The sequence below is a fragment of the Gopherus evgoodei genome, chromosome 3 (genome assembly GCF_007399415.2).
Source record: "Gopherus evgoodei ecotype Sinaloan lineage chromosome 3, rGopEvg1_v1.p, whole genome shotgun sequence".
Taxonomy (NCBI): Eukaryota; Metazoa; Chordata; order Testudines; family Testudinidae; genus Gopherus; species Gopherus evgoodei.
This window is the reverse complement of record NC_044324.1, coordinates 215,182,601-215,208,501: the sequence shown is the minus strand read 5'-3', so window position 1 is coordinate 215,208,501 and position 25,901 is coordinate 215,182,601. Positions and strand designations below refer to the sequence as shown.

Here is a 25,901-nt window from a genome sequence, read left to right as displayed (position 1 = left end):
AACACCCAGCTGACAGCAATTGTACCTGTGGGCTGTTGTGGTAGCAAACTCCATAGACTGAGCAAGTGCTGTGAAAAGAAGTCTAGTCCTTTTTATTCCTGACAGCTCTTTATTCTAGTGCTCGCTATTATGCTGCCGTGGCTAAGGTGTAGAAAGAGTTTCCTTATTTAAACCTTGTTTTCATACACTCTTGTCCTTAGAAAACATTAATTTTTTCAAAGTGAAACTGTCCCTGGTTTGTGTGTCTAGGTGACTCTTTTTTAAAGTTCACACTTTGAGTCTTATTTGAGTTGAGAGAATGAAAAAGAATTGTCCTCACACTTTTATCCAAGGAAAACACCTCTGAACCTTATAACCTGATTTTTTTTTTTTTTTTTTTTTGCTATAAATGCATAGAGCTAGATCTACAAAGGTATTTAGGTACCAAAAGTTGCAGATAGGCATCAAGTGAGATTTTCATAAAGGGCTTAAGCAGATTAGGCACAGAACTCCCATTGACTTTCAAGGGAGTTAGGCACCCAACTCACTCAGGCACTTCTGAAAATCCATCTTGATGTCTATCTGCAACTTTTGGTACATAAATACCTTTGTAAATCTGGGCCATGGTCTATCATGAGTGTACCAAATATATTGACAAATGTATTGGTTTGATGGTTAGGGATGTTTTAAAATGCATCATTGCACAAGCCGGGTAGAGAAGTGTGTTAACTTTTAAGCAGCTCATGTGTCCATCCCAACTAATTGCCTCATGAGATGCCTGGACAACTAAAGTGATCTCAATTTCTGAGGACTTTTAAAAGCTTTCAGAGGAAAAGAAGGCGTCCTTCTCAAATTCATAGATTCCCCAGGCCAGAAGGGACCATTGTGATCATCTAGACTGACAGGCTAAAGAACTCCCCCAAAATAATTCCTAGAGCAGATCTTTTAAAAAAACAATTCCAATGTTGATTTTAAAATTACCAGTGATGGAGAACTCACCATGATCTTTGGTATATTGTTCCAGTATTAATCCAATGGTTTGGCCCTAATTTAGTACCCAAATTCTAGCAGCGTTTCTTCAGCCACAATGTATTTTGATTTATTCTGAATTTTGTGCTGCCTGTGTTTTTGCATCATTATCTTTTTGCATAATTTTCCCAGTCCTTGATAAGATTTACTAGTGCTGCACTCTGCCTAGAATGAAACACCTTTACTGTCCCTCAGTAAACAAGGTTGTTGCTCTTCTTTTCATGTCGTGGTAATCATAGCTGTGGGAATAACATGACTGCCTCTGCTGCTCAGTGTGTGCTTATTTTTTATTCATCCTGAACAGCAAGAAAATGCGGGATTAAAATAGTTGACAAGACACTGTACTTCTGACTGTTGTCTTTGACATTTTCCATCCTCATCTTGGATGTCACCGGAAGAAATACTGGAAAAGCTAGCAAAACCCTGCAGTAAGCAGGAGAGAACTGGAAATGTTTGCACCCTGGTGTGCGCTTGCATTTTACCTCAGTACTCCCCCTCCCCTTTCATGAGATGAGTCATTCATGAGATGAGGACAGTTGTCCCCTTTCATGAGATGAATCATTCATGAGATGAGGACAGTGGTCCCCAGCCTTTTTCATCTGGCAGGTGCCAGACAACAAGCCACGGAGGACCGTGGCGGTGGACGAGCATCCACCGAAATGCCACCGAAATTCGGCGGCATTTCAGCGCTGATGCCTCTGGATGACGCTGTTTGTCGGCAGCAAGCAGCGTCACCCAGAGGCGTCACTGCCAAAATGCTGCTGAACTTCGGCGGCATTTCAGCGGATGCTCGTCCGCCTGCCAGGACGTGGGCGCACTTAGAAGCCCCGGTGGGCGCCATGGTATCCACGGGCCCCGCGTTGGGGACCCCTGCTCTAGCACTACATGTAGTAAAAGCTGGGATTTGCGGCTGTTAAAGTGTGGGGTTAATGCTGTATCTCACCTAATGAATGTTTTTAAACTTTGGAGGCTCACTGGCTCAGAAACATTTGTTTTGTTTTCCTTTTATTTGTGGTTTTAATTTCCCCAAACATGTGGCTTTGTCGAGCATTATAATTTTAAATACATTTTTAAAAGAATGGGAAAAGGAAATTTTGGAAATCATTTGATGATATGAACAGTGATGTGAAATAGGTAAGTCATTGAATTGCAGATGGAATATAGGCACCGCAATGAACCCATTATTTTGCAGCTCTACTGTATGTCAGCTTGAAAGTTTGTCTCTTTCACCATGAGAAGTTGGTCCAATAAAAGATATAGCCTCAGCCACCTTGTCTTACAATATCCTGGGACCAACATGGCTACAACAACCTGGAAAACAACAATGTTCTAATCCATCACTGTTTTCCCCCTTTGAACTACAGAACGCAACAGGAGTTTTGAAATGTCTTCCTTTGTGGAAACCAAAGGGCTTGAGCAACTCACAAAGTCTCCAGTGGAATTCGTGGAGTATCCTTGGCATTCAGAAAGATTCATTATGTGCTTTGTAAATCTGAGTAAGAGCCGTTATGGTTCTTCATTGGGCTTTGGAGACATGAGTTTGGGAAATTTGGAACCTAGCCTAACTTTGTTAACTTGATTACCTCTTCCATTAGCAAAGAGAGCTGGCATCTGATGAGACCTCATTGAGCTTTGAGAGTGGATTCTTGTGATACAGATTAGGGGCAAAAGGGATCATTTTAAAATACAGATTGAAGGTCTGGGGAGGAAGAGTGAGTCAAATCATTAGTGAGCATGTGAGAAAACAAAGCAATGGTACTTTGTTATATAAAATGATAGAAGATAAATTGAAACAAAGGACAGTTTGTCAGAGAGAGATCATCTGGGTAACTCAGTGCTTTGCATAGTCATATGGGATATCTGAGTTTGATTCCTGGTCACAGTTGATTCTTCCCTGATTACCAGGAGCTAGCTACACTGATTTATTTTTTGAAGAAAAATAACTAAAGAGGAGTCCATTTCGATTTAACGACTCTCAGTGTATGTCATTGTCTCTTTTGAAGCCTGCAATTCACAAAGAGGGATCCAGGTACAATATGGCCTTACGGAACATTAACTGAGAGCGACTTCTACATCCAGACAGCAGTGTCTTCCCATATCCAAAATTTGTGGAGTGGCTATTTGAAGCTCAGGCTTGCCTACATCATTTTACTCACCATTGCTTTCGCTATGTGGAGGCTAGATCTGAAACTCATGTGAGGAGAGCATTTCTTAACTCGGCTTTCCTCAGTCCAGCTCTGGTTAGTTTCTGTAGAGGCAATTTAGGACCATATTAGATTATTTACAGTGTAACTGAAGTTACAGATATATTGTCCTCTAAGATCCACACATGTCCATGCTTTTCCGTTTCTTCTTTAGAGTCTGTTAGCCCTCACAGGAACAAATAGAAAGTATGTCATGTATCATTTTATAACCTCAACTTAGACACCTGAGTATGTATATAGGCTAGCTGCCCTCCCAAGAACGTGAATCTGTGGATGTAGTATGTTTGGAGAACTCCACTAAGCAACCTACTGTTGTTCTGTAAAGAGCATCTACATTTAATGACTGAAAGTCTATATAGTTATTATGCCAAATGTTCTGTATCTTAACCACTCACCACCTAGATATAACAAAAGGCAGCTTAGCAGGATTTATCCAAAGGGAACACGTGTAGATTCCTCAAACTACATGCCACAAGTCTTCTGGAATGCTGGCTGTCAACTGGTTGCTCTTAACTTCCAAACTGTAGGTAAGTCTCAGCTTTTTCTTGGTTTAGTGGGCTGTACTTTCCACTTTTTTAATAGGTTTTGTGATTGGAAGCCAAGAGAGTTGTTTTGTTCAACAAAAGATGTTGGGCTATTGACCAGTTTTAGAAAGCTGTTTGTTCATTCTTATCACTGAACCCAAGTTATTCTCAAATTCATTAGCATATTATACTGTCGTTCAGCATGCACACAGTGGTCATCCTAAAGAGCCGACATTTACCAACCGTTACCATATTGCAGTTTCTGAAATGTAAAAATAGTTTTCTGTGTATTGGAAAAAATAAACGTATCTCATATGTAACCCTGCAAATATTTGCTTGTTAATAGCAGCCCCTTTATATTGTGTAATGAACTGAAAATATAACTAACTTTCCCTCAGTCTCCAGAGATAATTATTATTAATAATTTTTATTGCAATAACACCTGGATTCAACTGTTGTTGGCACCGTACATAATGACAAGGCCAAATTTTCGTAGGCGGGCCCAATGGGTGCATCCCGTGAAATGCATGCTCACTGTTCCCACAAACACCTGAATGGCATGCACAAAAGGGAAATTTTACATTTAGGTGGCTACGTCTCACTGAAAGTCAGCTAGGGTTGCCAACTTTCTACTCCCACAAAAATGAATACCTTTACCCCGCCCCTTTTCCAAGGCCCCACCCCATGCTCACTTGATCATCTCCCCCCCTCCCTCATCACTTGTTCTTCCCATGCTCACTCACTGACTCATTTTCACCTGGCTGGTTCAGGGAGCTGGGGTATGGGAAGGGGTGAGGGTTCCATCTGGGGGTGCAGGCTCTGGGGTGGGGCCATAAATGAGGGGGTCAGGGTGCTGGAGGGGGTTCCAGGCTGAGGCAAGGGGTTGGGGTGCAGGGCAGGGTGAGGGCTTTGGCTGGGGGTGTGGAATCTGATGTGGGGCTGGGGATGAGGAATTTGGGGAGCAGGAGGGGCCTTTGGGCTGGTGATGAGGGGTTTGGTGTGCGGGAGGGGGCTCTGGGCTGGGGAAGGAGGTTGGGGTGCAGAGGGTGTGAGGGCTCTGGTTGGGGGTGCAGACTCTGAGGTGGGGCTGCAGATGAGGGGTTTGGAATACAAGAGGGTGCTCCAGGCTGGGATTGTGGGGTTCAGAGGGTGGGAGGGGGATCAGGGCAGGGACAGGGGCCTAGGAGGGAATCAGGAGTACAGGCACCGGGTGGTGCTTTCCTCAAACTGCTCCCGGTAGCAGCAGCATGTCCACCCTCTGGCTCCTACATGGAGGCGGGTCAGGTGGCTCTGCGTGCAGCCCCATCCACAGGCGTGACCCCTGTAGCTCCTATTGGCTGTGGTTCCCAGCCAATGGGAGCTGCGGGGGCAGTGCTTGGCGTTGAGGCAGCATGTGGAGCCCCCTGGCTGCCCCTATGCATAGAAGCCGGAGTAGGGACATGCTAGCAGCTTCCCAGAAGCTGCGAGGCGTGGAGGCTAGCAGGGACCCTACCAGACGTGCTGTGCAGCGGCACCAACCATACAGTCAACCACCCACTCAGCGGTGCTGACCGGAGCTGCAGGGATTCCTTTTTGACCAGGTAATGTGGTCGAAACCAGACATCTGGTCACCCTAAAGTCAACAGGACTTAGGAGCCTAACTCACTTTTGAAAATGAGACATAGCCATTTAAGTCATTTAGGCTCTTTAATGCTGAGCCAGGCAGCACCTAAATACCTGTAAAATCTAGGCCTTGGGCTCTTTTGAAAATGTTACTCCACATCTTCTGGAACATCTCTAGAGAATTCCCTCCTCTTACAGCAAGAATCCAAGATAGTGGCCACTGAGGATTGTGAGAGTGAAACTTCAGCCTTTCAGTGAAAGATTTCCTGAAACCTAGGTTTAAGTGACAGCAGTGCTCAAGAAATAGCTGTTTATTCACATTGTGCTTAGTCATACTATTGCAGCTGTACTTGTTTTTGTGTATTTGATACTTATTCCTCCTGGTATTTTTATTGCTTAGATTTGTCTATGCAAATAAACATGGGGATGTATGAATACAATGGCAAAAGTGGTTACAGGCTAAAGCCAGAGTTCATGAGAAGACCAGACAAACATTTTGACCCATTTACTGAAAGTATTGTGGATGGAATAGTAGCCAACACTTTGTCTGTGAAGGTATGTACACAGTTGTTGAAAATTCTGTTGATGTTAGAACTTGGACATATTTCTGTTTTATCTGGAGCCCTGAGAGATCTTCTTTAGGTGTGTCCACACTGAAGGGACGCTCATCACCTGCGCAGCCTAGTGGACCGGCTGGGGTGCGGCAAGTTGTCTTCTGGGCATCCCCCTTTCTTACTGCTGCTTCACCCTGCAGTCGTCTGTCTTTCTGGTGACTCCACCCTCCAGCCAGGTCTTGTATTCAAGTGTGGCCCTTTCAAGATTTCTGTAGAGTCCAACAATGGGGGAGCCTTCAGGATGCTCAGGACTCTATCCCTTGGGTCAAGATCTCACAGCCCAGACCTTTTTATCTTCAGGGGCTTCTCTCCCCCAGCTGAGTTCCCCACTTCTGTAGTTGCCCCTCCACAGAGGTTTGTAGGGAAGCCCAGGCCCACCCTGTCAACTGGGCTCCAATCTAGGACCCAGTGGTAGGCAGCTAAATCCTGCACCCTAAAATGCTCTGCGGCTGTCTCCCTGGATGACTTCCTATCAAGCCCCTCTCTTCCCACCAGCTAAAGTAAAGAACTAAAACATAAAAATAAAGTCTTCGGCCTTCAGAGAGTCACAGATCCCTTCTCTGTAGGCTTGGTAGGGTCATCATGGCCAGGTCTCAGGCAATAAGAGCTCCACGGTGCACCTTCTCACAAGCTTAAAGTATAGGTCAGCTCACCTCCACAACCTGCCTGCCGGTGCCACTAAGCGACTGTGTTCCCCTTTGTAAGCTCTTCCTCCAGCCTGTGTGGGTGATGCAGGTGTGGTGCAGCAGAGTCGCCTGGGCCCAAGGCATCTCTTTAACCTGTACCTTTCCAGGATGGGGTTTGTACACCCCATCACAGGTACTATCCGCAGTGAAGATGCAGCATCACAGGCTTCAGCATAGCCTGTACAAACCTACCCAGAACCCTGGACACTTCCATGGACAGCTAGCCCCCACTTAAGTCCATCCTGCCGTGGCTACCCTATTGGTACTCACTCTAGCTAGATTACAGCTAACTCATGTCTACATGTGCTGCAGTCAGATCTCCAACTGCAGTGTAGATATACTGTAAATTGAGACAATGAGATACGTTTAATTTGTAGTGGGGCATAGTTAATTTTTAAACTCAACGGTATCTAAATTCCTAAAAAAACAGATGCTCAAATTTTGAAGGAATATTGCCTATTAAGTAAATTTTCTTGTGTTTTGTTTTTAATTTCCTTTCCAATCTCTTTTCGTTTCCATCACATAAGACTTACCAGGAAACTGATGTAGTTAAGAAGAGGTTGAAGATTTTTAAGCTTTTGTTTATGAGGTGCTGTATTTCAAATCGTGTAACCTTAAAAACATCTGTAGTCCATGCTAAATGCTAACTTGCACTGAGATGACCAATAGAGCATGCTGCATAGTGTAAATTAATAGAGTTGTTTTTGCAATGAGATCAGAAAGTTATAAAAGTCATGGTTTCATACCCAGAGTTACAAAAATGATTTATTTCATTAATAGATCTACTCAGCAAAACAATCTCCTCTGTCCAGAAGCCACCCACAAAAATCCCGTTTGGTTCACTAGGAGGAAACTGATATCCACCTTGAGGCTTCAGGCACAATCAGCTGTGGCAAAGCTGTGGTGTGAGGGCATGTGTGGAAGAGGTGGCTCGCAGCTTTGGGACCACATCTAAATGGAGGTCATTCAGGAGCTCTCGGGAGATGCTCATCACTTTGCAGGAATTAGTCCCTAAGAGCAGTGTGGCAAATGCCAGAAGTTGGCTCCTTCTGACTGTCCAGTAGCGATTGTGCTAGTTGTGATGTCATGGCATGTACATGCTGAGGCCTCACAAATGAATGGGAGCTGGCATACTTGGGGCAAATCCAAGGTTCTTTAAGATACCCTGACATTGGCTGAATATCCCTCTGCTCCTTGTTACTCAGGGAATTCATCAACAACCTTTCCAGTACCTCATATTTAAAAATAAATAAATAAATAAGGCTGGGAGGAGACAAAAATGAAACAAGCTCATCTGCTCTTTTATCATTGCCTTTGTTGCAACATCACTACACATAGCTCTGGTGTTACTTTATCTTTTTCTTTACCGTAACGTTATGTTACAGTCCTGTATTTGCAATATTAGAGAATGCTTGTTTTAAGTTTTGGGTTTCTTTAGGAGAGACGTAGTCCATCACTAGAAAGCGTGCAGCCTGAATTTCAGCCAGAAATTTCAGAATCCACTAAGCTGTCTTTATTAGTCACTTACAGATGTGCCTCTCCTGTTTTCTAGATAATTTCAGGTCAGTTTCTTTCGGATAAAAAAGTTGGTATTTATGTGGAAGTAGACATGTTTGGCCTGCCTGTGGATACAAGACGAAAAGCTTTAAAGACAAAGACCTCTCAAGGCAATGCTGTTAATCCTGTATGGGAAGAAGAACCCATAGTATTTAAGAAGGTTGGTGTGATATTTATTTCCCTACAGCGCACAGTGATTATTTTATTGCTTTCCACTAGATTAATTTTGTGTTTTACAGAAAATCAGAACAATTGCATTTGCTGAAGAGATAGTTTAAGAGACTCTGAAACAGCTAGCCTGTAGAACCCGCCCCTGGTCCAATGAAATCAAGCCAGCTCCTACTGAAATCAGTGAACTGATGTAACTTTGTTGGCTTCATTGACACAAGATTGGGCCTCTGTACATACAAGGCAAAAATTTCCAAGGTGCATGAAACCCAGATTTGTAAAGGTATTTAGGTGTCATTGCACTGAGTGTTGCATTTAGGAGCCAAAGTCTCATTTACGAAATGATTTAGGCACTTAGGAGCCTATCCTATTGACTGTCAATGGGATTTTGATGCCTAAGTGCCTTAATCCCTTTTGATTAGAAGATTTAGGTTCCTAAGTCAGTTAGGCATTGCAGTGCTGAGCGCAGCAACACCTAAATACCTTTAATAATCTGGGATCAGATGATTTAAGAACCTAAATCCCATTCATTTACAACAGGACGTAGGCTCTTGAGTTACTTAGGTGCTTTGGAAAATTTTACCCAGAGTACCCAATCCTGAAAAGTTAATGGGAGCTGAGGGTGCTAAGCATCTTTCAGAATCATGCCCCTGCAGCATTGGTATCTCACAGTGCGTTATAAATGGGATTGCAGACAAATTTCTTAAAAAGAGCTGTAGTATTGTCTATTTTTAGTTTACTGGATAATGCAATTAATTAGTCTTGGATCAAGTAGAGAAACTGCCTTTTCCTGACCTCCCATGACAGCAATTAAAGTTCATGGAGGCACTTACAGAGGCAGTGCCTGAAACTCAGCTTTCTAGGAGTTGCAGGAGGGCTCCCTCACCTGAAGGCTCTGTCTGCAGATCTCTTTCCCTTTGGTGTTCTGCCGGGGCTGGATTCTGCAAACAGCACTAGCATTTTGTTGTTGTTGTTCTCATGGGCCTTTAATTAATATATTTTATTTCTGTTATCAGTTTTACCATAATGTTTGGGAGCCTCCAGGCTCATACCGGGCCTGGATTATTATTCTGAGTGATTTGAAGATTAACTCATATACTCTGTTGTTAGTGGGCGGTTAAACTAAGTGCCTACATATTTTTAGGTGAAATATAAACATCCAGTAAATAAAACACTGATTTCCACATAGTGTGTTCTGAGAAAATGATGCCTGATTAAGCAACCTTACAACACGTAGGTTTATTTATACATGGCTTCTCTACGACACAGTAATGAGATATGAGGCATATTTTTTACAGTACCATTCGATTGGGTAGGAATTAAGGTAGGGTCTGTTACTTGTGGGATTTGGGCCTTTACTAAAATTTAAGACATGGTAAGAATGTTCATTCAAAGCCAAGCACAGTTTTGGTTTCAAATAGGCCTTGTTTCAGAACATGGACAGTCCAGACTCCTGGGTCCCTGTTCTTGTGAGCAGAAAAGGTCCAGTGGCACAGAGCTTTCGAGGATGAAATCAGAGAGTGCCTTTCTAGGACTCTACTCAAGCAAGAAAGCCCTTCTGTCTGACGGCCTGCAGAAAAACCAGCTGTGGGTCATGGCCAATCTGACAAAAGACTACATCCCACTGGAGAGCCCTGTAGGGTTAATATTTGATGATGTCATGCTCAACAGCTCTGTGACACACCCCTGTACTATCCCCATGTGCCAGGGATAAGAATTGGGGGAAAGGTCTGTTGCTAGAAATAAGCTAGGTGATAGGAAATGTCTCATTATTCCTTGTTGGACTGGGAGCTGCACGCTCCTGTTTCACTGCGTTCTGCTTTGTAAATCTAGGCCCTAGCTCACCTGGGCCTTCCCACTGTCTTGAATATAGATCCCCGTGAACAAATGCTTTCAAAAGGGACAGGCCTTCCAAGTTCAGTTCTTTCACATATTGTACCTCATAAAGGAAAAGAGTAATCCTTCTTGCACAGGCAGACTGATTTCCTATCAAATCACCCATCCTCCTGGGGAAAGACACACTACTTCATATATCGCCAGAGCAATCTCTCTTTCAAAATAAATCGCATCATGTATTTGTTTATGAAGTTAGTGCAGGTTCCTTTCTGGACTACTACTATTATAGTCTTTTAATGTATTTCTTCCTCCACCACCAAGACCTATCCATTGTAGCAACCCTGGGAACTTACTACAACCCTGAAGGACTTTTCACTGAGGCTAAGATTAGCATCCCAGGCATACCCATCTCTGCCCTGGCTTCATCTGTCCAGTAAACATCATTTGCCTGATCCGTTAAAGGCAGGATAGGTGTTCTGAAGCACTAGCTGTAGCACTGGAGAGAGAGCTCTGTTAGGTGTAGGCATGCAAGGGAAAGCACTTATGGAGGGTACTATTATTGGCATTATGCAAGCATGCTAAACTGCTTCAATCTATTCAGCCTGGCAGGATGCTTTATGTAATTAAATAACTAAGGTCTAGCAACCTGTTCAGACTTTTCCCTCTTAAAACACACCAACTGATGGATTTGTTATTTGATGGTTTTATCAGCACTAATGTGCTTATCAATGCCCTGCTTTAATTAATTAAGGAGTCCTTAGGACACATCGGTTCTGAGTGACTCATGATTTCACCACATACGTTGTCACTAAACTCTACATTTTCAAAGCCTCATTCAGGCCTAATGAGAGGCATGATGCTAAAGATCCACATGCTGCTTTGAAAATGTAGGGGTAAGTTCTCAGCTTCAGATTTGGCTGTTCCAAACTTTCCCTATCAATGAGTTATTTGCCTGTAAAGAAAATATGCTGCCACCTGTTACTTGACTGAAGCATGATCATTTCAGAATTATTTTCATACACGGGTTGTATGCCCTCTGACCTGTTGTATGGCCAACTCCTAGTATGGCTATAGAACCCTTTATTAGCTCACTAGAGCCTTATCTTTCTGCTCTGCTATATGCCTTGTATGCAGAAGGGGCTTTTCTTATTTATAGCAGACAACCAATAACTGTACCAAATGTGTCCCTGTAGGTGGTTCTGCCTTCTCTGGCATGTTTGAGGATAGCAGTATACGAAGAAGGAGGAAAGTTTATCGGACATCGGATATTGCCTGTCTCAGCAATTAGACCAGGTAAGATTATGGCTCTGCTGTAGAGAAGAGAACCAACATGGCAGACCCTCAGCTGACTCTGTTGACTTCAATGCAGCTGTGCTAATTCATGCCACCTGAGGCTCTGTCTAAGCGTATGCAGCAGATGGAGAAATTCACTGAATTTGGTGCTGTATTATTTCAGCTTTAGTTATAACCTTGTTTTTAAAAAAAGTAAATAATTTTGAATATGTTTATACCATCCATGAGAAGAGAAACACCCGAATCACCTGAAAGTTAAATCTAGATTGAAACAAGAAAACCTACAGAACTAAAACATACAAAGCAGTTGTTGGTGTTTACTGGTCAGTTATAGCCATGATACCATTTTGAAAAAAGGGGGGTTGCAGTCCTCATTGACATTTCTCCTTTTCAGTCATTGTTTCTTAGGTCGATTGCTCAGAGAGCTTTAGCTGTGGTGGGTGGAAACACTGAGGGTGTGAAACATGCTCTCACGGGACAGTCAGCTTGGCTCATCCTTCCACACTTTCAAAATTGCCTGCAAATGCTCATATTGTAGGTATATTTTAATTTTAGCCAATGTGAAGGATTCATCCGCCCTCCCTGGTCTTTTTAAATATGTTGCCATGTCATTTGTTCTGGTAGTCTCTGGATTTTTTATTGTCAGGTATTCATGTTGTGTGCATATTATGGCATCCTGATTCCTTTTAATTAATTTTGCAGCTCTCTGAGTATCTGGACCAGAAGTACTTACAAAGATTTAAAATGAAAATAAAGTAGGGTTACAAAGCCAAATCAATCCAAACTAACTGGAAAACAATAAGAAAAGTTCAAAGAATTATATAAATTAGAGCTAGGGAAATATCTGATTTCTTTTGTTCACTGGCACTTCTGAAAAATCATTTCGGTCCAGGTCGAACTAAAACGAAAAAATGCGGAAAAAGCTGGGCACATTGGAAAAAAATCATTAAAGGTCAAAGGAACCAAGTTTTATTGGACCCAAAACATTTTGTTTCAAACATGTTTGAAGGGCTGAATTCACCAAAGAGCCGGAGGAGGAGGAGCAGATGGTGGTTATAAAGAGGATAGCACCAGCAGCAGCACTAACAGTGACATTTTTGTGCCATATGGGAGACTCACGTTCAAATCCCTGCTCCACGTCAGGCAGAGGGAAAATTAAACCTGGCTCTCCCACATCTCCAATGAGTACCCTAAGCATTTAGCTAAAAGTTATAAGGAGAGCACCACTACCATCTCCCCCTCCTCCAGCTATTTTATCCCCAAATTACTTTTGACTGATATTCGTCAAAAAAAAATTGCCCAGCTCCAATCAAATTGCAAATTGACATGAGCCAAAAAACAAGAAATTTGTCAATAGTTTAAAAATAAAGGGGAAAAGATTTTTTTAATAGTGCTGTCATGTACCTTTCACTTGCTCCCTTGTCAGTATGTTGTCTGTATAGCTTGTAAACTTTTCTGAGTAAGGATTTGGCTTCGCACGGTCTCTAAAGCGCTAGGTCACTTGGGCACTATATAAATAATGAATAATAATGTAATTACATTGGACAGAGTTTACATTCTGGACTGGGCTGCTCTTATATTCCAGGCTATCACTACATCTGTCTGAGGAATGAGCGGAACCAGCCTTTGATGCTGCCAGCAGTCTTTGTGTATATAGACGTTAAAGACTACGTACCCGATACTTATGCAGGTAACTATTAAACTGCCCAACTATGAACTACAAAGGTAAAATTAAATACACAAGTCTTTGGAACCTTCTCGATCTGTTTGTGACAGAGAGCCTGAAACACCACTGTATAAAACTGGTGTAATAATCTGCAAGCTGCCTGCATGGATCACAGTCCAGGATTGGGGCTTAAGTACTTTTACCTAACAGACCTTGAGTAGCCCTAAGGAAGCCAGGAGTCATGGGATTTTGTAATATAAACAATATGCAGTGACTGTGAGATTCAAAGTAAAATGACGTACTTAATTTTTGGAGTCATTTATAAACCTGGGTGTTTTTTCAAGATCATATTGCAAATATGCAATTAAAAAAAATGTTAGTGTGAACTTAAGGGTTCAAAAGCGCTCAACATTGTCCTAACTAAGCATTGGGAGTTTTACCATTGTCTTCAGTGGGAGCAGTGTTGGGCCAATGCTGAACAGGCAAGAAAATCCCACCCTAAAACTCCCCCCAGAGGGTGCTCATCCCAGGCTCCAAGTGTTTTGGACATAAATTTAAAAACACAGTACATAGGAGAGACAAAAGAAACTCATTCAAAGCAGCAGCATTTCTCCTATCTTTTCTTCCCCCAATACCTCTCACAGTAATAAAATAGGGATTAAAATTCTCACCTACATATTGACCTAAACATGTCCAGAATGTATATTTCCATAAATGGGGTTTCACGGTTAATGCCTTTGGTATGACGGCATAGTCACACATTCGCTGAAGATTCTGATGTTCAAGCGATAACTTTGAATAATAGATTTCAAGAAAAACTATGCACCTTCTTAACACCTTATGATCTCTACAACCATAGATTAAGGAACTTTGACCTGAAATGTTTACTTCATTTCCAGATGTGATTGAAGCATTATCCAATCCAATTAGATATGTAAACTTGATGGAACAAAGAGCTAAACAGCTGGCAGCACTCACACTGGAGGATGAAGAAGAGGTAAAGAAAGAGGTAAGAGAGACTTCATATATTTGGTGGGATTTTCAAAAGCATCTGCATGATTTAGAACTTCATTGAAATCAGTGGGACTTGTGCTCATCAGTCACTTAAGGACTTTTCAAAATCCCACCCATTATCTAAGGGCCAGGTTTTGATACACTTACATTGTATACATGGTACTCCATGTGGGATCCTCTTCAAGTCCATAGGGTTATGCATGGTCAAATGAAGTAAGGGCATCAGAATCTGGTCTTTAGCGAAAAAGTGTTGGATGTCACACAACACGTGGGAAAAAAACCAGCCATAGCCCCTCATGGTTGTTTAGCATTCTGATTGTGTGGTTTTCCAAGTCCCAATGAGAGGATTATATCATTCATTTTCTTTGAAAATTTTGGAGGAATTTTGAGGGCTTTCTATTTAACAGCAGTTGATCTCTGAAAATTATATTCTCACAGGAGGAGAGATTCTCTTCACATCCTGCACATATTCTGATATCCTACCACATTACAAGCCCAATTTTCTTTTACACAAAGGCCCCTTTACATCTACGATAAGGCTCCATTAAACTGACAGAGTGGTGTAGAGTCCTTTGTGTCAATGAGAATTTAGACCTATTGCTCTAGTTTAACTGTAATTTTGTAGAAGCCAGATTTTCAGTGGTTAATTTAATATGGAGATACACCCATCTCATAGAATTGAAAGGGACCCTGACAGGTCATTGGTCCAGCCCCCTGCCTTCACTAGTAGGACCAAGTACTGATTTTTGCTGCAGCTCCCTAAGTGACGCCCTCAAGGATTGAACTCACAACCCTGGGTTTAGCAGGCCGATGCTGAAACCACTGAGCTATCCCTCCCCCCAACTTTGTGCCTTTGTTTGCAGAAGCACTTATCACTAAGAATATATAAGAATGGCCATACTCAATATGGGTCAAAGGTCTATCTAGCCCAGGATCCTGTCTTCTGACAGTGGTGAATGCCAAGTACTTCAGAGGGCATGAACAGAACAGGTAATCATCAAGTGATCCATCCACTGTTGGCCATTCCCAGCTTCTCACAAACAGAGGCTAGGGACACCATCCCTGCCCATCCTGGACCTTTGATGGACCTATCCTCCATTAATTTATCTAATTCTTTTTTGACCCTGTTATAGTTTTGGCCTTCACAACATTCTCTGGCAGGTTGACTGCATTGTGTGAAGAATTACTTCCTGTTGTTTGTTTTAAACCTGCTGCCTATTAATTTCATTTGTTGACCCCTAGTTCTTGTGTTATGAGCAGGAGTAAATAACAGTTCCTTATTTACTTTCTCCACACCAGTCATGATTTTATAGACCTCTATCATATCCCCCCCTTAGTCGTCTCTTTTCCAAGCTGAAAAGTCCATTTTATTAATCTCTCCTTATATGGAAGCTGTTCCAACCCCCTAATCATTTTTGTTGCCCTTTTTCAATTCCAATATGGTGGGGTTTTTTAAGATGGTTTGACCACATCTGCACGTAGTATTCAAGACGTGAGTGTACCATGGATTTATAAGACTAAACTCACATTTGCCTGTGCAGGTGCAGTGATTGTACAAACATAAGTAGACATATGTGTATTTTTGTGCATGCCTGGGGGCCTCTGACAATTATGCACTGATTTTCAATGGTAAATGCATATTGTAGTTGTATTTACGTGGAGGTTTAAAAACCACCTGTGGAATTTGGCTTCCCAATTCTCATTAATGTTACTAGAAATTGGGCATCCGAATGGCTTTGAAAATCCCAGCATTAGATTTTAAACAATTCCTGTGTCACACTCTAGGTTCGTCACATGAGTTAAAGGGTATTTAGCACAAGCAGTTAAGTCCTGATTCCTGGAAGGCCGGGAAACAGGGTCTCCACAGTCCCTTATGTGCCCCCTGCCCCATTTCCTGGATCCTCCATTATAAAAGCTCAACTGAACTCGCTTTTGTAACCAAGAATACACTCCCCAAATAAGATCAAATGAGTTAGTCATTACAGTTCCTTGGCCAACAGTTTGCCTCTTTGTCTCTTTATTATGTACAGTCTCACAAGTTTGCTTGAATGAGGATGCTGAAATACTCAATAGTATCTCAGTTTGTCTAGGACGCTCTACACATGAAATCCTATTTTAGTAGCAAAATCTTTTTTTAACATAATCTCTTACGCACGTCGAGAGTAATTTTTTGCTTAAAAGGTGAATATGTATTTGATTTGGACAAGATTATCACTTATTTGTTAGTCTAAGAAAAATATTATCAGAAAGTACTTATTAAAGGCTAACGGGAAGATGGGGGTTAAATTGCTGCAAACAGTCTTAATTTGTTAATTGGTTAATGCTCTGATACTTCAAACAGCTTGAAATCTCTTAGGGCAAAGGCACTTACTTTACAGTAGAAGAGAAGTATGGGTTTTTTTTAGAGGAAAGTAACATGATTGTGGTATTGCGTTTATCAATAAAACTAGCAAAACGGATGCAGTGGCAGGAGATACATGCAAACTTGCAACATTAAGTTTCATTTTAAGTATCCCATTCCTACCATGTCTTGGTACACATACATCTTGGGTAAGATTCATGACATTAGGGCTGCACTCATCAATCTGAAATGGATTGAGCACTAAAAATGTATTTTTCTCATTCCTGAACTTTTATGTATTTTTCATACTATGTTCTTGTTTTCAACTTCTTGGGCAAGAGTTTCAGAATGAAGGATGTTACTTTTCTACGCGCATGTTTGCTCATAAAAATCACACTTACAAGGGTAACTCTTATGTCGAACTGCAAGATTTGCACACACACAAATGTGTGTACACTCAGTTTTGTTAAATGGAGTTTCAAATATATAGGCTATATTTGTAAGATTATCTATTATGTCCAAAGATGAGTGGTTTCTTAGCATAGAATTTTTTTTCCCTTTGATGCATTTAATCAGGCTTCTTGCCAGCAGTTGATGAAGGAAAATAGACAAATTTTCAATGCGATATTAGAGGTTAACCTTCAGGTGTGAAAATCAGAAAAATCATAACCTAGCAACCACAGAAATTACTTAATAATTAATTGTACTCACAGTTTGAATCAGATACAGATTTGAAATGATACTATCCAGGAATAAAGCAGCAAAGTAGGAGAATTAGCTACAGAATTGATCATTTCTTTTGCAATATGTAGCACTTTATTTTCAGAAAAGAAGCACATTTGAACATGATATGAATACTCAATTTTAGATCACAGGCAACTACATGAGTCCAGATCATCCTTCACTGCAAACCTTAGAGTTACTATATTTAAAATGCGGTGTCCCAGAAAAATACTTTGTAAAATTAGAAGCATTTTAATACTTTAATTGTGCATTGTAGCTATACAGCTGTAAAAGTCCAGTACACTTTTTAATGTGCCTGTGTAAAATAGTTTGTAAAGAAGCAATTTTATGGGGCAGAGTATCTGCCCCATTCCACTCCGTTTGCTCATATGGCACAAAGGGAGCAGAAGTCACTCACAGGTCCCCAGCTGGAGATTCCTGAGCATGAAGAATTCCTCATCAGGTGTTGAGCCATGTAACTAGCCCCTGTGCCTTTTTCCGTGCAGCAATGCCACAGGTAGGGTTGCCAACCCTCCCGAATTGGCCAGGAGTTTCCCGGAATTGGAATCGATCTCTCTGTGGCTACTGAAACCAGTCCAGGAGATTTTAATAGGCCGCTTAAAGCCTGATCGGCGGCGCAGCAGGGCTAAGGCAGGCTCTCTCCCTGCTCTGGTTCCATGCGGATCCTGGAAGTGATTGTCATGTCCCTCTGGCTCCTAGATTCAGGGGTGGCCAGGGGGGTCTCTAAGCACTGCTCCCCCTCTCCCGAGTGCCTATGCCGCATCTCCCATTGGCCGAGGCAGCTCACAGAGCCGCCTGGCCACCCCTGAGCTTAGGAGCTGGATATGCCCGTTGCTTCCGGGAGCCACTCGAGGTAAGTGCAACCCAGCTGGAGCCCGCGCCCCACCCTCCTTCCTCACACTAACCCCCTACTCCAGCCCTGAGCCCCCTCCCACATCCAAACTTCCTCCAGAGCCCACATCGTGAACCCACTCCCGCATCCCAACCCACTGGCTGGCACCCCGGCCGCTACTCTCTCCTCATTCAGATCCTTCCTAAAGACCCCTCTGCTATTGACATGCACAGACATGAGTGAACAGAGACTGTAACCCTGAAATCTCCACTACATCCAGACAGGGTGGAGAGTGGTGGCTACAAGGAGCTGATTGTGGCTCACATATTCGGAGTCACCCAGCCTTGTCATAAGTCAGAGCACAAGGGGTCCTGCCCTTACATATGCTGCTGGCGTAAAGTCCCTTTTACAAGAAAGAATGAGGTCAAGCATAGGGGATCTTCTGAGATCATCCCCCCTCCTCCTCACATCAGGTGTGGTTAGAGTGGAAGGTAGCTACAGTGCCACTTTTTGGTGTATAGTAGAACAGAATCCAATCCTATGCATCTGTATAAGACTGCTCTTCCCGGCTGAAAACTAACCTTTGCTAAATAAGCACAGTCTTTTACTAAAGACATGACAAAGCATAGGGTGTAAACCAGGGGTAGGCAACTGTGGCACGCGTGTCAAAGGCAGCATGCAAGCTGATTTTCAGTGGCACTCACACTACCCGGGTCCTGGCCACCGGTCCGCGGGGCCCTACGTTTTAATTTAATTTTAAACAAAGCTTCGTGAACATTTAAAAAACCTTATTTACTTTACATACAACAATAGTTTAGTTATATATTATAGACTTATAGAAAGAGACCTTCTAAAAGCATTAAAATGTATGACTGGCACATGAAACCTTAAATTAGAGTGAATAAATGAAGACTCGGCACACCACTTCCGAAAGGTTGCCGATCCCCGTAAACTAGTGTTTCTTTTATACCTCGCTACTGAAATTGTAAAATATGGGGATGGAATGCATAATGTATTAAGAAAGATAGCCTGTGATATTCTCCATTAAGGGAAAATCACATTCACTTAAGAATTGTGGGTGGTCATGAATTAGGAGAAGAGCAAGTGCTTTATAACAAGATTCAGTTGCTTGTTACATAAAAAAGGGCTCTTTGTTCACTTCCTGAACTTGACTCACATTTGCGATTTAGTTTCTGGAAACAAATGTCTCTGATGCCCAAAACTGAACAGCCGTGGTAATCGTTTGAAAACAAGGTGCAGTGCTACATGGATTTTATTAGCATATATCAACCTGCACACACAAAATTGGCTCCTTGCTTTCCATGCATGAATTTGTAAGCTGGGATGCAAGCTTGTAAGTTTAGCTTTATTTTTGTTAATCATTCATGCAGTGCAAGTTCTCACTAGCAGAGCATTTTTTATTAAACTATTGAATGTGACTTCCTTTACTAGTGTTTAAAGAAGCAAAAAATAAAACCAGCCAAGACTTCTGCCAAAAACAGTATCATTCTAGTGTGGACACGCACATCACTGTTCAGATCATGTTTTGCTTATGCACGAGATAAATGAAGTGGTTGGAATAGATTGAATCTCCTGATAGACACAATGGCGGCGGTATCCTTGTATCCCATTATATAGCTGTGTTAGATTTAAGATGTTGAGACAAAGATCCCTTCACAGTACACAAAGTGTTAAGTTATACGACTGTTGAGCCAGGTTGCAGTAAACTGGCTGTGTAATTAGCGTAAAACAATTATACCAGAACCTGTGTTGCCTCTTGATAGAGTGGCAGATGGATATTCTGAGAGCTGTCTCCTGCTTCTGCTTGTAATTTGATTATCCTTAAAGAGTGAAACAGAAGCAGCCTGAGGAACAAGCCAGGACTGTATTCAGCTGGTGCCATGGCAACCGGATCTTCAGACTCTTTTTGGCCATTTGAAAATCCAAATAGCTTACCAGAGCTGTGAGTCCCTCCTCCTCCTCCCTGAGCATGGAGTGCTTGTATGTCTTTGTAAACCTGACATACACAAGAGTAACTGTAAGGTGTTCATAAAGGAACTGACAAGGAGGAAAAGGCTGTGGAAAATGCTGAGATGAGTTGGATACCAGAGACACATTTATGTAGAGTTCAGCAGGATGGAGGTACTGTTGATATGCTCTCTGTTGAGTGTAATTATGAGAGTATTATATCCTGGGGATAAGAAGTATGTGTGTGTGTCTAGAGAGCTGGTGAATAATTACACTGTCATGTGTATCTAGTAAAATTAACTATGAAATTTAGCAGCAGTTCCATACACATATTTTGTTCATAATAGCGATCTGAATTGTATTTTCCTGCTACCTTCTGCTTCCTTCTAGAAGGGTTTTATGATGCAGCACAATGCTGATTCCATGTAGTTTCACCTCTGATATTGCTAACTATTCCATATTATAAATGAATAAATTACCTGTCTGTTTTGTGGCTGAAAACTACCCAGCTGAATTATATCTTGTTTAAAAAAAATTTTGTGGTTATACAAGACAAAAGTACACTCAGAGTAATAGTTCAGTAAGATATGTGCTGTATTTCTGAAAGTTAATCTGCAACAATGAACTGTAATACAGTGGAAAACTGAAGCTACTAAGTCCAGATTTTTCTTTTAGAGCAGTGTATTTAGAACCTGTACGAAATTTCAGGATCAAAAGAGGCATGAAGGTTGGACTGGAAATAAATAACTCCCTCCCCCTCCCCGTGCATGTATTTATTATGTATATACCTATTTGGAAAAGTAATGTAAAATATTCTGTATCTTTAGGTTGATCAGGGGGATGCACCATCTGAAGCTAATAATGATCCCAGACCAACACCAGCGGAAAATGGACTAAGTCACTCCACTTCTCTGACAACGAAGCCAGCAACTCAGGTTGTCCATAGTCAACCAGCCCCGGGTAAAAGACTTAAACACATTTTTCCTACATTAATTATTTAAAAAACAAAAAACAAAACCAAGACATGGCTGAATAACACTTCCTGTGTGTGCTTGGCATTTAAAAAAAAAGCTATATAAAATGAGTAGGGGAAAATTGTCCTGTCTTGTAACACTTATTATTATTTATTTCACAGCATTAGTAATAGCCTCTTTCTGGCAGAAGGATACCTATCCACTTATGCCTGAAAAGCAGTCACCATTGGAGTGAAACAGGTCATGATTATACAAGAGTTGAAGACAGAAATAATAAATAATAATAAAATATAGGGTGATCAAGCAATTAAAAATTAATCATGGTTAATAGTGTAATTAAAAAAAATAATTGTGATTAATTATGTGATTAATTGCACTTTTAACAATGATAAAATACCATTTAAATATTTTTAGATTTTTTTCTACATTTTCAAATATGTTAATTTCAATTACAGCACAGAATACAAACGTACAGTGCTCACTTTATTTTTATTACAAATATTTGCACTGTAAAAAACAAAAGAAATAGTATTTTTCAATTCATCTCATACAAGTACTGTAGTGCAATCTCTTTATCATGAAAGTTGAACTTACAAATGTAGAATTATGTACAAAAAATAACTGCATTCAAAAATAAAATGATGTGAAACTTTAGAGCCTACAAGTCTACTCAGTACTATTTCTTGTTCAGCCAATCACTTAGACAACCAAGTTTGTTTCTATTTGCAGGAGATAATGCTGCCCGCTTCTTGTCACACTGTCACCTGAAAGTGAGAACAGGTGTTCTCATGGCACTGTTGTAGCCAGTGTCGCAAGATATATACATGCCAGATGCACTAAAGATTCGTAGGTCCCTTCATGCTTCAATCACTATTCCAGAGGAAATGCGTCCATGCTGATGATGGCTTCTGCTCGATAACTATCCAAAGCAATGTGGACCAACACATGTTCATTTTCATCATCTGAGTCAGATGCCATCAGCAGAAGGTTGATTTTCTTTTTTGGTGGTTTGGGTTCTGTAGTTTCTGCACTGGAGTGTTGCTCCTTTAAGACTTCGGAAAGCATGCTCCACACCTCATCCCTCTCATATTTTGGAAGTCACTTCAGTTTCTTAAAATCTTAGGTGGAGTTCTGGGGCTATCTTTAGAAATTTCACATTGGTATCTTCTTTGAATTTTGTCAGATTTGCAGTGAAAGTGTTCTTCAAACAAACGTGCTGGGTCATCATCCAAGACTGCTATAACATGAAATATATGGCAGGATGCAGGTAAAATAGAACAGGAGATATACAATTCTGCCCCCACGGAGTTCAGTCACAAATTTAATTAACACTTTTTTTTTTTAACTAGCATCAGCAGCATGGAAGCAAGTCCTCTGGAATGTTGGCCGAAGCATGAAGGGGTATACAAATTTTTAGCATATCTGGCTTGTAAATACCTTGCACGACCAGCTACAAAAGTTCCATGCGAACACCTGTTCTCACTTTCAGGTGACATTGTAAATAAGAAGTGGGTAGCATTATCGCCCATAAATGCAAACAAGTTTGTTTGTCTTAGCAATTGGCTGAACAAAAAGTAGTACTGAGTGGACTTGTACACTCTAAAGTTGTACATTGTTTTGTTTTTGAGTGCAGTTATGTAACAAAAATAATCTCCATTTTTACACATAATTCTACATTTGTAAGTTCAACTTTCATGATAAAGAGATTGCACTACAGTACTTGTATGGAATGAATTGAAAAATACTATTTCTTTTGTTTATCATTTTTACAGTGCAAATATTTGTAATAAAAATAATATAAAGTGAGCACTGTACACTTTGTATTCTGTGTTGTAATAGAAATCAATATATTTGAAAATGTAGAAAAACATCCACAAATATTTCATAAATTTCAATTGGTATTCTATTGTTTAACAAGTGCGATTCATCGCAATTAATTTTTTTGAGTTAATCGCATGTGTTAACTGTGATTAATTGACAGCTCTAATAAAATAATAATAATAATAAAACACACTCATAGACAAGGACTCCTTGAACTTTGGAGAGGCAGTGAGCAGAATCCAGTATGAACATTACTTTCGTATTTACTTGTGAATCTTAAGTACCAGTGCAGCACTTAAACGTGATGGGCCAGGTTTTCAGTAGTGCCCAACACTTCCTTTGTGCCAGTGGAGTGAAATCTTGAGAACAATGGATGCCATGGAATACTAAACACGTCTGAAGAATCTAGCCACTTCATGAAGGTGCCTAAATGGAGTTGAGCTGTGTAGAAAATCGGACATCAATTTTGTGTACTGAGCATTTTTTTGATACCTGGCTCTATGTTGATAAGCATAATAGCAATATGTTTTGAACGTCTCCTAGTCTTACAGTAAAGTACACAAGTCCCTTGCTTCATATGCTTTCTAAAATCTCACTTCTTCCAGAAGTGAGTTTGTTATGCCAACCTCTGGATGTCCCAGGGTGACCAATCTTCTGTTATCGAATATTTACATGCCTCTGTCTCTTAAATTGCCATGTCTTAAGGGCTGTCTTCATTTTCATATATTAATACAGCACAAGCACATTGTTAATGCTAAATAAATAATAATCCCCCCATGCACATTATCCTGGGAAATGTACATTTTTACTCCTGTCTCAGGTCCTCCAAAATAATTGCCCCATCATCTCAACACCCACGCCTAGACTTTTATTGGTTTGGCTATGGGCCTGTGATACTTGAGAAGCAATTTGGCCACTCAGAGGAAGATGTAAATAGAAGAGGACATGTATTTTAATGAAGAAGGGGGCACAGATGCAAACATAAACATTTTTCCTGAGTTTTGAAAATAACAAAGTATTCTGTAATTGTGCAGCTGAGTGTTCCATTATGAGCAAGGTTGTTTGCACAACAGTTCCTTATGTCCAAGAGCGGTAGACTCTTAAATTGCTTTTATAAAAATATGTCCAGTTATTTGTGCAAGTATTTACCTTTTACTGTACACTTAAAATTCATTCTTTGAAAATGGAGTCCTGTATACATTTGTATTGATATATCTATTTTTAAAAGAATTCTAAAACCACATTTCCAATTTAATTATTGATTGTTCATCACAGGCCCAATCCAACTTCCACAAACTTCAGAGGAGTTGAATCAGACCCTTTTAAAGCACTTTTGAACTCTCACTTAAAGTACCAGTGTTGTACTAACCATGAGTCAAATCCTGTTTACCTTACTCACACGATCGGTCCCACTGAGTTCAGTGGTATCCCTCTGAGCTAGGGTGTTTTATTTTGTGTTGTGTTGTTTGATGTTGATACAAGTGTTGCCTCTGCAGACAATAGGGCTAGTTTGTCTTTATTATATTCACTGTCTTGCTTTCATTATATTACACATTTATTATATTCAGCAGTAATGCAAGGAACCTACAGGCCTGTACCCTGTACGCCATTAGCTTCAGCACTTAGCATAAAGCTTGAGACCTATGAACGCTGGCACAGATAAATGGCCCAATGGTCACCCCCAAGTTTTGGGGAACTGAGAATCAAGTGTTTAAGGGGACATTTTCTCAGAATTTACCATAACTACATGAACACGAGCTAACATCCGCAGATATCTGATCACAAGAATGCCCTGTCAATGAATCAACATATATGATAATAAATTGAGGTCATTAGCATCCTAACCAATAGGAGAAGGGCACCTCAACATTAGTATGATGAGGAAATACAGATAAGGAAGAGGGGAGAAGCCCCTACTGAATGTGCATTAGGCATAGTGGCGTCAGCGTAACATATTATACAAGTTGCATCCCAGCCTGCGGGCAATAGGAGAGAGAGGTGTAGTCCTTGGGAGATGCCAGGATGATGGCCACTGGTGATGATGAGGAAGGTGATGGTGATGAGGAAGATGATGGCTAACATTGTTCTGCAAGGAATGGTGTGAGTATATGGATGTGCAGCTGGACATTCTGTACAATCTCCATCTACCTTACTGAGCTGGACTGTTTGTGACTTTGCTAAATGTATTAATAAACTATTATAAATACAGAAGTTTTCCTATAGTGTGAGTGTTGCAACAGTGTACATTGGGGTTCCCAACTCTACAGTAATTTTAATACTGAGCCTGATCTTGGGACAAAAACCTGTCAACCCTCAAAGTGATAACTGGAATTCTCAAGTAATCAATATAATTAATATATAATCTATGAATTGGGATACACATCCATGTTGCTACTCTTGGGCAGTGTGAAAGGTACCTTAAAATGTATTTCCTCACATTATTCAGAATGTTTACACAACTGTATATGCTCTGTCAACTGCAATAATGATATAGAATATATATAATTTTTCTACAGGCAACATGTGACTTCTGTTTAAAAAGAATTAAAATCAATAATATCTTTTACTTCCAGGTTCTGTGAAAGCACCTGCAAAAACTGAAGATCTTATTCAGAGTGTCCTAACAGGTAATAAATATACAGGTGTTATGTAGTAGCATACTCTGAATGATTACTACGGTTTTGTCCAGGGATACGTACATTTCATAAAATAGGCTACCTGGTTTAGACTTTTCATTGTCTGATTATTGCTGAAAGAACTTTATGGCAAATGTACGTACCAGGACTTGTTCTCTTACGACACAATCCTGCATCTTGAATGGCAAACCCCCGATTGACTACAATGAGAGTAGGATTGGGTCTCTGCAGGGAACTTTTTCTTAATATCTCCGTCTGTTGCACTACTGCCTGTGCTAGTAATGGTGGGAGTACAGACACTTATTGACTTATGCAAGCGTTCTATTCCAGAGCACTTTGCGTAAGTCAAATTTTCCATAAGTCAGGAACGTATACCCAACAATTGCGTAAAACAAAAAAAACAAAAACAAAAA

At 40.8% G+C, this 25,901-nt stretch overlaps 1 protein-coding gene across 2 annotated transcripts in view; it reads left to right on the top strand.

Annotated features, from left to right (window-relative positions):
- PLCB1 (phospholipase C beta 1) overlaps positions 1 to 25,901 on the top strand; it is a 662,054-nt gene that overhangs the window by 526,603 nt on the left and 109,550 nt on the right. For both annotated transcript variants that reach the window (XM_030558021.1, XM_030558022.1), the window contains exons 17-25: positions 2,373 to 2,457; positions 3,615 to 3,739; positions 5,739 to 5,893; positions 8,191 to 8,355; positions 11,393 to 11,492; positions 13,078 to 13,182; positions 14,058 to 14,167; positions 20,885 to 21,017; positions 25,426 to 25,479. In XM_030558021.1, coding sequence (XP_030413881.1) covers positions 2,373 to 2,457; positions 3,615 to 3,739; positions 5,739 to 5,893; positions 8,191 to 8,355; positions 11,393 to 11,492; positions 13,078 to 13,182; positions 14,058 to 14,167; positions 20,885 to 21,017; positions 25,426 to 25,479 — 1,032 coding nt within the window. The remainder of the gene's footprint in view (positions 1 to 2,372; positions 2,458 to 3,614; positions 3,740 to 5,738; positions 5,894 to 8,190; positions 8,356 to 11,392; positions 11,493 to 13,077; positions 13,183 to 14,057; positions 14,168 to 20,884; positions 21,018 to 25,425; positions 25,480 to 25,901) is intronic.